The 13,014-nt window shown below is 42.9% G+C and overlaps 1 protein-coding gene across 2 annotated transcripts in view; it reads right to left on the bottom strand.

Moving 5' to 3' along the window:
- Positions 1-9,556: 9,556 nt before the first annotated feature.
- Positions 9,557-13,014, bottom strand: part of LOC106560669 (gamma-aminobutyric acid receptor subunit alpha-5) — a 95,537-nt gene continuing 92,079 nt past the window's right edge. For both annotated transcript variants that reach the window (XM_045688002.1, XM_045688003.1), the window contains 2 exons: positions 11,457-11,665; positions 9,557-10,178 (listed from right to left, as the gene is read on the bottom strand). In XM_045688002.1, the coding sequence (XP_045543958.1) occupies positions 9,882-10,178; positions 11,457-11,665 (506 nt within the window). In that variant the 3' untranslated portion in view covers positions 9,557-9,881. The remainder of the gene's footprint in view (positions 10,179-11,456; positions 11,666-13,014) is intronic.

Raw genomic sequence — 13,014 nt, 5'->3', positions numbered from 1 at the left:
CCAGACATGGTGGGGTAGTTCTGTTGTAAGGTCCAGACATGGTGGGGTAGTTCTGCTTTAAGGTCCAGACATGGTGGGGTAGTTCTGTTGTAAGGTCCAGACATGGTGGGGTAATTCTGTTGTAAGGTCCAGACATGGTGGGGTAATTCTGTTGTAAGGTCCAGACATGGTGGGGTAATTCTGTTGTAAGGTCCAGACATGGTGGGGTAGTTCTGCTTTAAGGTCCAGCTGTTATTACAGAAATCATTTGAAACGTTATGCTACATTCAGGTGCTTCTTACTCTTGGCTAATGATTTGACTTGAGGTGTCCTGTATAGAACTATAGATGGAGAGACATGGTGGGGTATAAACAGTAGAACTATGGAGAATGATTTGACTTGAGGTGTCCTGTATAGAACTATAGAACTATAGAGAATGATTTGACTTGAGTTGTCCTGTATAAACAGTAGAACTAGAGAGAATGATTTGACTTGAGGTGTCCTGTATAGAACTATAGAACTATGGAGAATGATTTGACTTGAGGTGTCCTGTATAAACAGTAGAACTATAAAGCATGATTTGACTTGAGGTGTCCTGTATAGAACTACAGAACTATGGAGAATGATTTGACTTGAGGTGTCCTGTATAGAACTATAGAACTATAGAGAATGATTTGACTTGAGGTGTCTTGTATAGAACTGTAGAGAATGATTTGACTTTAGGTGTCCTGTATAGAACTACAGAATTATGGAGAATGATTTGACTTGAGGTGTCCTGTATAGAACTATAGAACTGTAGAGAATGATTTGACTTGAGGTGTCCTGTATAGAGCTATAGAACTGTAGAGAATGATTTGACTTGAGGTGTCCTGTATAGAACTATAGAACTGTAGAGAATGATTTGACTTGAGGTGTCCCGTATAGAACTACAGAACTAAGGTCAGAGCATCTAGAACTTGATTTCTTCTAGAACTTTAGGTAGAACTGTGATCATTTCCAAACCCATTCTCTCCATTCACATTACTATGGTGTGTTGTCATGGTATTTTTATTTTGCATGCTAGAGGTTCGGCAAGAGAGCTGCGGAGACCATTGACAACAATAAGCTGATACAAATTATTACTTTAAATTGGTGGTCCCGTGTGGCTCAGTTGGTAGAGCATGGTGTTTGCAACGCCAGGGTTGCGGTTTCGATTCCCACGGTGGACCAGTACGGAGAAAAAAAATGTATGAAATGTATACATTCACTACTGTAAGTCGCTCTGGATAAGAGAGTCTGCTAAATGTCGTAAATGTAAATTGAACATGTTATGAAAACGAAGTAAGAAGCCGTTGTGATGTAGAAAACAGAACATACTCCCTCTCTCTGACCCTTTAAAAGCACTTTGATGAAGCATTGTTTCCTATTATCAAGAAAGACTTTGGATTTAAAAAGTTGGTTATTCAATGATTATTTTATTATCACCTTTGTGTCCTTTTAAATGTAGCCTATTCTTTTAAAAATAACAAAAAAAGGTGAAAAAGAGATTTATTGATTTTATTTAGCTACAGAACTACTCTGCCTCTCCAGTACAGATACTTACCTAAAAACTGTGAGGAGAAAGATTGAGACATTTTTACTCCAAAAGCATAAAAACGATTTGTTCATTAAGAAGATAAGTATCATCATCATCATCATCAATGCACATAGGAAGGAACAAAACAAATATCCAGAAGCCTGAAAGAGCATAAATACACAATGTAAAAAAGCATCCTATTCTGTTAGAGCTGCTAGGCCTTGAGCTATTCAACTAATCTCACTGGGTACGTCCCAAATACACCCTATTCCCTACACAGAGCAATACCTTTGACCAGAGCCGTATGGGCCCAGGACACCCTATTCCCTACACAGAGCAATACCTTTGACCAGAGCCGTATGGGCCCAGGACACCCTATTCCCTACACAGAGCAATACCTTTGACCAGAGCCGTATGGGCCCAGGACACCCTATTCCCTACATAGAGCCCATGCTCTGGTCAAAAGTAGAGCGCTATATAGGAAGTAGAGCTCTACTTGGGAGGCAGTCTCTCTCCAGTCACCTAAGCTGTAACTCTGTCTGCATGTAGTATTTTATCCAAGCTAGGGGTTGCTAAATTCAGCTTTCACCAAATTCCTGCATTTTCCAGAAATCCCGATTTGACTGCTAAATAGTTAACCCAAATTGCATTGACCCCTTTTGCACTAACTTCGTTGACTCATCACATTTGCTGCACATTTCCTGTTCATCTATTCTGTACTGGTACCCTGTGCCCTGTATAGCCATGTTATTACCTCGTACCCCTACTCAGTACTGGTACCCTGTGTATATAGCCATGTTATGACCTCGTACCCCTACACATCTACTCAGTACTGGTACCCTGTGTATATAGCCATGTTATGACCTCGTACCCCTACACATCTACTCAGTACTGGTACCCTGTGTATATAGCCATGTTATTACCTCGTACCCCTACACATCTACTCAGTACTGGTACCCTGTGTATATAACCATGTTATTACCTCGTACCCCTACACATCTCACTCACAGAACAGGACTCCGGGCAGCCGAGCGGAAATGGAGGAAAACTCGCCTCCCTGCGGACCTGGCATCCTTTCACTCCCTCCTCTCTACATTCTCCTCTTCTGTCTCTGCTGCTAAAGCCACTTTCTACCACTCTAAATTCCAAGCATCTGCCTCTAACCCTAGGAAGCTCTTTGCTACCTTCTCCTCCCTCCTGAATCCTCCTCCCCCTCCCCCCCCTCCTCCCTCTCTGCGGATGACTTCGTCAACCATTTTGAAAAGAAGGTTGACGATATCCGATCCTCGTTTGCTAAGTCAAACGACACCGCTGGTCCTGCTCACACTGCCCTACCCTGTGCTTTGACCTCTTTCTCCCCTCTCTCTCCAGATGAAATCTCGCGTCTTGTGACGGCCGGCCGCCCAACAACCTGCCCACTTGACCCTATCCCCTCCTCTCTTCTCCAGACCTTCTCGAATCGCATCTCTGCATGTCTGTCAGACATATCAGTGTGGATGACGGATCACCACCTCAAGCTGAACCTCGGCAAGACGGAGCTGCTCTTCCTCCCGGGGAAGGACTGCCCGTTCCATGATCTCGCCATCACGGTTGACAACTCCCTTGTGTCCTCCTCCCAGAGTGCTAAGAACCTTGGCGTGATCCTGGACAACACCCTGTCATTCTCCACTAACATCAAGCCGGTGACCCGATCCTGTAGGTTCATGCTCTACAACATTCGCAGAGTACGACCCTGCCTCACACAGGAAGCGGCGCAGGTCCTAATCCAGGCACTTCTCATCTCCCGTCTGGATTATTGCAACTCGCTGTTGGCTGGGCTCCCTGCCTGTGCCATTAAACCCCTACAACTCATCCAGAACGCCGCAGCCCGTCTGGTGTTCAACCTTCCCAAGTTCTCTCACGTCACCCCGCTCCTCCGCTTTCTCCACTGGCTTCCAGTTGAAGCTCGCATCCGCTACAAGACCATGGTGATTGCCTACGGAGCTGTGAAGGGAACGGCACCTCCATACCTTCAGGCTCTGATCAGGCCCTACACCCAAACAAGGGCACTGCGTTCATCCACCTCTGGCCTGCTGGCCCCCCTACCTCTGAGGAAGCACAGTTCCCGCTCAGCCCAGTCAAAACTGTTCGCTGCTCTGGCACCCCAATGGTGGAACAAGCTCCCTCACGACGCCAGGACAGCGGAGTCAATCACCACCTTCCGGAGACACCTGAAACCCCACCTCTTTAAGGAATACCTAGGATAGGATAAAGTAATCCTTCTAACCCCCCCCCCTTAAAAGATTTGATGCACTATTGTAAAGTGGTTGTTCCACTAGATATCATAAGGTGAATGCACCAATTTGTAAGTCGCTCTGGATAAGAGCGTCTGCTAAATGACTTAAATGTAAAAATGTAATGTAAATACATCTACTCTGTACTGGTACCCTGTGTATATAGCCATGTTATTACCTCGTACCCCTTCACATCTACTCTGTACTGGTACCCTGTGTATATAGCCATGTTATTACCTCGTACCCCTTCACATCTACTCAGTACTGGTACCCTGTGTATATAACCATGTTATTACCTCGTACCCCTGCACATTGTCTCAGTACTGGTACCCTGTGTATATAGCCATGTCATTACCTCATACTCCTGTACATCTACTCAGTACTGGTACCCTGTGTAAATAGCCATGTTATTACCTCGTCCCCCTGCACATCTACTCAGTACTGGTACCCTGTGTATATAGCCATGTTATTACCTCATACCCCTACAGATCTACTCAGTACTGGTACCCTGTGTATATAGCCATGTTATTACCTCGTACCCCTTCACATCTACTCAGTACTGGTACCCTGTGTATATAGCCATGTTATTACCTCGTACCCCTACAGATCTACTCAGTACTGGTACCCTGTGTATATAGCCATGTTATTACCTCGTACCCCTACACAACTACTCAGTACTGGTACCCTGTGTATATAGCCATGTTATTAGCTCGTACCCCTACTCTGTACTGGTAGCCTGTGTATATAGCCATGTTATTACCTCGTACCCCTACACATCTACTCAGTACTGGTACCCTGTGTATATAGCCATGTTATTACCTCGTACCCCTACAGATCTACTCAGTACTGGTACCCTGTGTATATAGCCATGTTATTACCTCGTACCCCTACAGATCTACTCAGTACTGGTACCCTGTGTATATAGCCATGTTATTACCTCGTACCCCTACACATCTACTCTGTACTGGTACTCTGTGTATATAGCCATGTTATTACCTTGTACCCCTACACATCTACTCTGTACTGGTACCCTGTGTATATAGCCATGTTATTACCTCATACCCCTACACATCTACTCTGTACTGGTACCCTGTGTATATAGCCATGTTATTACCTCGTACCCCTACTCAGTACTGGTACCCTGTGTATATAGCCATGTTATTACCTCGTACCCCTACACATCTACTCAGTACTGGTACCCTGTGTATATAGCCATGTTATTACCTCGTACCCCTACAGATCTACTCAGTACTGGTACCCTGTGTATATAGCCATGTTATTACCTCGTACCCCTACACATCTACTCTGTACTGGTACTCTGTGTATATAGCCATGTTATTACCTTGTACCCCTACACATCTACTCTGTACTGGTACCCTGTGTATATAGCCATGTTATTACCTCGTACCCCTACACATCTACTCTGTACTGGTACCCTGTGTATATAGCCATGTTATTACCTCGTACCCCTACACATCTACTCTGTACTGGTACCCTGTGTATATAGCCATGTTATTACCTCGTACCCCTACTCAGTACTGGTACCCTGTGTATATAGCCATGTTATTACCTCGTACCCCTACACATCTACTCTGTACTGGTACCCTGTGTATATAGCCATGTTATTACCTCGTACCCCTACACATCTACTCAGTACTGGTACCCTGTGTATATAGCCATGTTATTACCTCGTACCCCTACACATCTACTCTGTACTGGTACTCTGTGTATATAGCCATGTTATTACCTCGTACCCCTGTACATCTACTCAGTACTGGTACCCTGTGTATATAGCCATGTTATTACCTCGTACCCCTACACATCTACTCTGTACTGGTACCCTGTGTATATAGCCATGTTATTACCTCGTACCCCTGTACATCTACTCAGTACTGGTACCCTGTGTATATAGCCATGTTATTACCTCGTACCCCTGTACATCTACTCAGTACTGGTACCCTGTGTATATAGCCATGTTATTACCTCGTACCCCTACACATCTACTCAGTACTGGTACCCTGTGTATATAGCCATGTTATTACCTCGTACCCCTACACATCTACTCAGTACTGGTACTTCCAAGTTGTTACTCATTTTTAACTTATTATTTTTCTATTACTTTTCAATTTTCTCTCTGCGTTGCTCTTAAGGACCCGTAAGGAAGCATTTCACTGTCAGTCTACACCTGTTGTTTATGAAGCATGTGACAAATACCCATTTGGTTTGATTTGTTAGATTCCTAGAATCAGCAGGGAATCAGGAATCCTCTAACCGGGATTTCTGGAAAACCTGGGAATCTGGTGAAAGTTACCAATATTGTGGAACCCAAATCCAAGCTAACTTTAGTAATTGAATAGAGCCTGGCCTGGCTAAAAGCAGCAGGTTATATCATCTACAAATGTCTTTCACAGAGTATCTACTAGTCCCTTCAGGATTTCACAGAGGTTTTTGTGTTATTTGGGGGCAAAAAGTATTGATTTTGATTTCTGACCTTTCTGACATTTTGTATGGCAATATGCGATGATTTTGTCAAATTTCAGATCGCAGAATTGCGGAATCCTGCAGGGACTGATCTACAAGCATAAAGCCGCCAACTATCCCTTCACAGCTCAAATTCAGTTCTTTTTTTTTAACTTTCAACAGAAAATGGCTATTTAGTTAAACAACAATGAATGACGAACATTGTAACACTTGGCTTTTCAAAAAGTAATTGCAAGAAATGTCAGTGCATTGGTGAGGAATTACCGATCTGAAGGCAACACATTGATCATGGCTATTATCTTCTTCTTCTAACAAGCTAAGTGGAGATCCATGTGCTTGAGCCACGGCTTAAACAGCTTTCAGACCATTTTGTACAAAGCAAGGTGCTTCCCAAATGGCACCCTATTCCCTAGGCTATATAATGCACTATGTTTGACCAAGGTCCACAGGGCTCTGGTCAATAGTAGTGCACAATTTAGATAATAGACGGCCATTTGAGACACAACCCAAATATTTTCAAAGATAAAATCAGGCATCATAGTATTAATACAGTAGTCATAGAGTATTAATACAGTAGTCATAGAGCATCATTACAGTAGTCATAGAGCATTAATACAGTAGTCATATAGTATTATTACAGTAGTCATAGAGCATCAATACAGTAGTCATAGAGTACTAATACAGTAGTCGTAGAGTATTACCACAACGGCCATAGAGTATTAATACAGTGGTCATAGAGTATTATTACAATATGCATAGAGTATTAATGCAGTAGTCATGGTGTTAATACAGTAGCCATGGCGTATTAATACAGTAGTCATAGAGTATTATTACAATATGCATAGAGTATTAATGCAGTAGTCATAGTATTAATACAGTAGCCATGGCGTATTAATACAGTAGGTATAGTGTATTAATGCAGTGGGCATAGAGCATCAATACAGAAGGCATAGAGTATTAATACAGTAGCCATGGCATATTAATGCAGTAGTCATAGAGTATTAATACAGTGGCCATGAAGTATTAATACGGTAGTCATAATACTGAAGTCATAGTGTATTAATACAGTAGTCATAGAGTACTAATATTGAAGTCATATTGTATTAATACAGTAGTCATAGAGTACTAATACTGAAGTCATAGAGTGTTAATACCGTGGGCATAGAGTACTAATACAGAAGTCATAGAGTACTAATACAGTAGTCATAGTGTATTAATACAGTAGTCATAGAGTGTTAATACCGTGGGCATAGAGTAGAGACATTGTTTTGCATAGCATTTGGCCTCACTGTCATTTTAGCAACAGAAAGCATCTGGACCTGTGTGAGAAAATTATGTAAATGCCAAATGTTACCGGTCAGAGTTTACCATGTTCCAAATGGTACCCTGTTCCCTATAGGGACCGAGAGCCCTTTGGGTGGCTGGTCAAAAGTAGTGCACTTTTATAGGGAATAGGGTGCAATTTGGGATGCAAACGTTTGTGTCAGAAACTAATCATCAGTGATGCCTATCTGGAGATCTAGAAACACGGAGGAGCAAAAGAAAGGATCATTTCAAGAAAGTAGAAGCTGTATTATCATACAGTAGAAAGAGTCAAGGCAAACATGGCAATACTATTCCCATAGAAATAATACCTGTAGATTGGGATCGCATCGCAATACCAGGTCAACCATACGGAAAGTACCCATACGTTTACCAGTCAAATTGCCAGGGTTAGAGGCTCTAAGCACTTTCTAGAAATTCTATTTCTATGACTATAGCCATATTATAGCTCTCATATTATAGTTTGTGTTGAGATGAAAACAATAAGAGAATCTCTCCTAGTAAACAATGATTAGAATAAGGGATTAAGAGCATATCTCTCCTAGTAATCCATGAGGATTAGAATAAGGGATTAAGAACATAACTCTCCTAGTAATCCATGAAGATTAGAATAAGGGATTAAGACCATAACTCTCCTAGTAATCCATGATTAGAATAAGGGATTAAGAGCATAACTCCAAGTAAACCACGAGGACTAGAATAAGGGATTAAGACCATAACTCCTAGTAATCCACGAGGATTAGAATAAGGGATTAAGACCATAACTCTCCTAGTAAACCACGATGATTAGAATAAGGGATTAAGAGCATAACTCTCCTAGTAAACCACAAGGATTAGAATAAGGGATTAAGAGCATAACTCTCCTAGTAATCCACGCGGATTAGAATAAGGGATTAAGACCATAACTCTCCTAGTAATCCACGAGGATTAGAATAAGGGATTAAGAACATAACTCTGCTAGTAATCCACAATGATTAGAATAAGGGATTATCTGCTTGGCATTGTGTTCGATAGGATAGCAGTATGTGGGTACAGTTTATCCAACAGTACGTCTGTAGTGGTATAGTGTAGTGGTATATTGTAGTTGTTAAGTGTAGTGGTGTAGTGTAGTGGTGTGGTGGTGTAGTGGTATAGTGGTATAGTGTACTGGTACAGTGTAGTGGTGTAGTGGTGTAGTGTAGTGGTATAGTGATATAGTGTAGTGGTGTAGTGTAGTGGTATAGTGTAGTAGTAGGGTGATATAGTGGTATAGTGATATAGTGTAGTGGTGTGGTGTGGTATAGTGTAGTGGTATAGTGTAGTGGTGTAGTGGTATAGTGGTATAGTGTAGTGGTATAGTGGTGTAGTGATATAGTGGTATAGTGTAGTAGTGTAGTGGTATAGTGGTGTAGTGGTATAGTGATATAGTGTAGTGGTGTAGTGTAGTGGTATAGTAGTATAGTGATATAGTGTAGTGGTGTAGTGGTATAGTGATATAGTATAGTGGTATGGTGTAGTGGTGTAGTGATATAGTGTAGTGATGTAGTGTAGTGGTATAGTAGTATAGTGGTATAGTAGTATAGTGATATAGTGTAGTGGTGTAGTGATATAGTGTAGTGGTGTAGTGTAGTGGTATACTGTAGTGGTATAGTGGTATAGTGGTATAGTGTAGTAGTGTAGTGGTATAGTGCAGTGGTATAGTGTAGTGGTGTAGTAGTGTAGTGGTATAGTATAGTGGTATAGTGTAGATGTATAGTGATGTAGTGGTATAGTTGTATAGTGATGTAGTGGTATAGTTGTATAGTGATATTGTGGTGTAGTGTAGTGTAGTAGTGTAGTGGTGTAGTGGTGTGGTGTGGTGTAGTGTAGTAGTGTAGTGGTATAGTGTAGTGGTATAGTGTAGTGGTGTAGTGTTATAGTGTAGTGTTATAGTGTAGTGGTATAGTGGTGTAGTGTGGTATGGTGTAGTGGTGTAGTGGTATGGTGTAGTGGTGTAGTGGGGTGGTGGTACAGTGTAGTGGTATAGTGGGGTGGGTGAGGTGAGACAGGAGCCCCTATGTCACAAATGGTACCCTACACACTAAATATAATAAAATGCCCTACTTTTGACCAGAGCCCCTAACCTTAACCCTAACCTTAACCCTAACCTTAACCCTAACCTTAACCTTAACCCTAACCTTAACCCTAACCTTAACCCTAACCTTAAACCTAACCCTATGTGCTCTGATCAAAAGTAAGCACTCCATTGGTAACAGGGGACCTTTTAAGGCCACTTCTCTGGCGTTCTACTCCTATGTATAGGGGTTCACAGCTCCTTTGATCACTGGTTCCCTGTTGAGGTACGTAGCCCAGTAAACCAGGTTGAACGTCCCAAACAGAACAGGAAACACTATACGGGACATCTTGTCGATCTTGCTGACGCTGTTGTAAGTCTTTTTGGGGTCGGGGGTGTTGTCCTCAGCCAGTTTCAGCTGGATGTCTGCGCTGTTAGAGATGGTGGAGACGGCGTTGTCCTTAGTCAGGTTGGGAGTGTAGTTGACCCCAGCTGAATTGGTGTTAGGTTTCTTGGACAGAGCCATTGGGTTTTTCTGGTCAGGAGAAGGACAAAAAAGGGAAAACATTATTTCAGTATTTTCATTCTAAATTCACATTGATAACATTTATATCCAATTTTAAATGAGGAAACATCTTGGCACTGAATACAACTTTTCCCTTAGTAAGCTAAATACTATAGCAACAGTAGTAAAGAAAAGGTATCAATAGTACAGTGTAACTAGTAAAGATATCATTAGTACAGCATACCTAGTAATTGTATCCATACTATCAATAGTACAATGTACCTAGTAAAGGTATCAATACTGCAGCTTAAATAGTAAAGGTATCAGTAGTATTAATAGAACAGAGTAACTAGTAAAGGTATTAATAGTACAACGTAACTAGTAAAGGTATCAATAGTCTTCTGATCACACATGAATAAACAATCCAGCTACAATTTTTGTATTTTATGGAAGAAATCACCCAGCAAACGATGCATGCCCAACCCACACACAAACGATGCATGCCCAACCCACACACAAACGATGCAGGCCCAGCCCACACACAAACGATGCATGCCCAACCCACACACAAACGATGCATGCCCAACCCACACACAAACGATGCAGGCCTAGCCCACACACAAACGATGCATGCCCAACCCACACACAAACGATGCATGCCCAACCCACACACAAACGATGCATGCCCAACCCACACACAAACGATGCAGGCCCAGCCCACACACAAACGATGCATGCCCAACCCACACACAAACGATGCAGGCCTAGCCCACACACAAACGATGCATGCCCAACCCACACACAAACGATGCATGCCCAACCCACACACAAACGATGCATGCCCAACCCACACACAAACGATGCAGGCCCAGCCCACACACAAACGATGCATGCCCAACCCACACACAAACGATGCATGCCCAACCCACACACAAACGAATGCATGCCCAACCCACACACAAAGCCAGTCGCTAGGGGAGGATCAATGTTAGCAGGAGATAGTGGACTGCCTCAGTGCCTGGACCCCTGGCAGAGCCTGGACCCCTGGCAGAGCCTGGACCCCTGGCAGAGCCTGGACCCCTGGCAGAGCCTGGACCCCTGGCAGAGCCTGGACCCCTGGCAGGTTGAGCTGTGTACCTATTGATTCATACACACAATCACGCACGCACGCACACACGTACAGTCACAGACAAACACATCCAACACACCCACAACACACTCACAATACCCTCACAACACACCCACGACACACACCCACACACACCCACACACACACACCTATCCACCCACCTACAAATACAAACACACCTTGCGCGTATCCTCCATGGCTTTCTTCCCATCCCAGGCCCAGCTCCTCTTGGTGAAGTAGTTGACGGTAGCAAACTCGATAAGAGCGGAGAAGACGAAGGCATAACAGACTGCTATGAACCAGTCCATGGCTGTGGCATACGCCACCTTGGGCAGAGAGTTACGGGCACTGATGCTAAGAGTGGTCATGGTCAGCACGGTGGTCACACCTATGAAGAGAGATGATGATGATGATGAAGGAGAAACATAACGGAGAGAAGGAAGGAGAAACCAAGGCTGGTTTCAAGCATTTTTCTCTGTCCACCGAGGAGATCTTTTCCCATTGTTTCCGTAACTCTCTGGCCCAAGGTGGCGTATGCAACGCAGAGAGATGCAGACACTTAGAAAAACAGAGAGAAAAAGGGAGAAAAAGACAAATAGAGAGAAACAGGAAGAAACAGACAAATAGAGAGAAACAGGAAGAAACAGACAATATAAACAGATATGTTGGGTACCTACTGACCAAAAAAAGATGTTATGAAAAATGAAAACAATTCTATTTAAATTATTTTTTTATTTTTTTTTATTATTTTTTAAATTAGTAGTATTTTTATTTAACTAGGCAAGTCGGTTAAGAAGAAATTCTTATTTACAATGACGGCCAACACCGGCCAAACCCGGACGAAGCTGGGCCAATTGTGCGCCGCCCTATGGGACTCCAAATCACAGCCGGTTGTGATACAGCCCGGACATGCATTATTAAAATAACGGTTTAAGGAAATACAGGCAGGCACCACATTACTACAATACTAAATAGCTCACTCAATCAAGCCTGATAGTACTGTCAGTATAAAAGCAAAGCCTTCCTTCATATGATTAAAAACAAGATTGAAAAGGTAGTGGAATGGGGTAATGTCTTAGTGTGGGGTGGGAAGAATGCAATTACAAAACCTTGTATGTGGTACAACTCACATTAGTGTTGGAGCACCTCCACTAAGAGTATGAATTAGTCTGTTTGAGAAGGTTTGAATCCTAAGCAACCTGCCAACACATTGTTGGAAGTACAATACCAACATAACTAGAGCAGTATATCAAAGCTGTATGCTAGAAAACCTCAGTAGACCATTGGGTGAAGAACGCATTGTGTTGAAAACGCATTGGCTGGAAAATGCATTGTGGTGCTCATAGGAATTTCATTTCGTTTTTTTGCCTTCAGAAAACTGTCACACTACTGACCGAAGACAGTCCTGGCAGGGGCCAGACTCATAGAGATGCAATATCATTCTGTTGTCACCCTACTGACCGAAGACAGTCCTGGCGGGGACAGACTCATAGAGATGCAATATCATTCTGTTGTCACCCTACTGACCGAAGACAGTCCTGGCGGGGGCCAGACTCATAGAGATGCAATATCATTCTGTTGTCACCCTACTGACCGAAGACAGTCCTGGCGGGGACAGACTCATAGAGATGCAATATAATTCTGTTGTCTCACTACTGACCGAAGACAGTCCTGGCGGGGGCCAGACTCATAGAGATGCAATATCATTCTGTTGTCACCCTACTGACCGAAGACAGT

This window comes from Salmo salar, chromosome ssa10 (assembly GCF_905237065.1).
Source record: "Salmo salar chromosome ssa10, Ssal_v3.1, whole genome shotgun sequence".
In the NCBI taxonomy this organism is placed as follows: Eukaryota; Metazoa; Chordata; class Actinopteri; order Salmoniformes; family Salmonidae; genus Salmo; species Salmo salar.
Note: the sequence above shows the minus strand (reverse complement) of the source record. Positions and strands in the feature narration are given on the sequence as shown.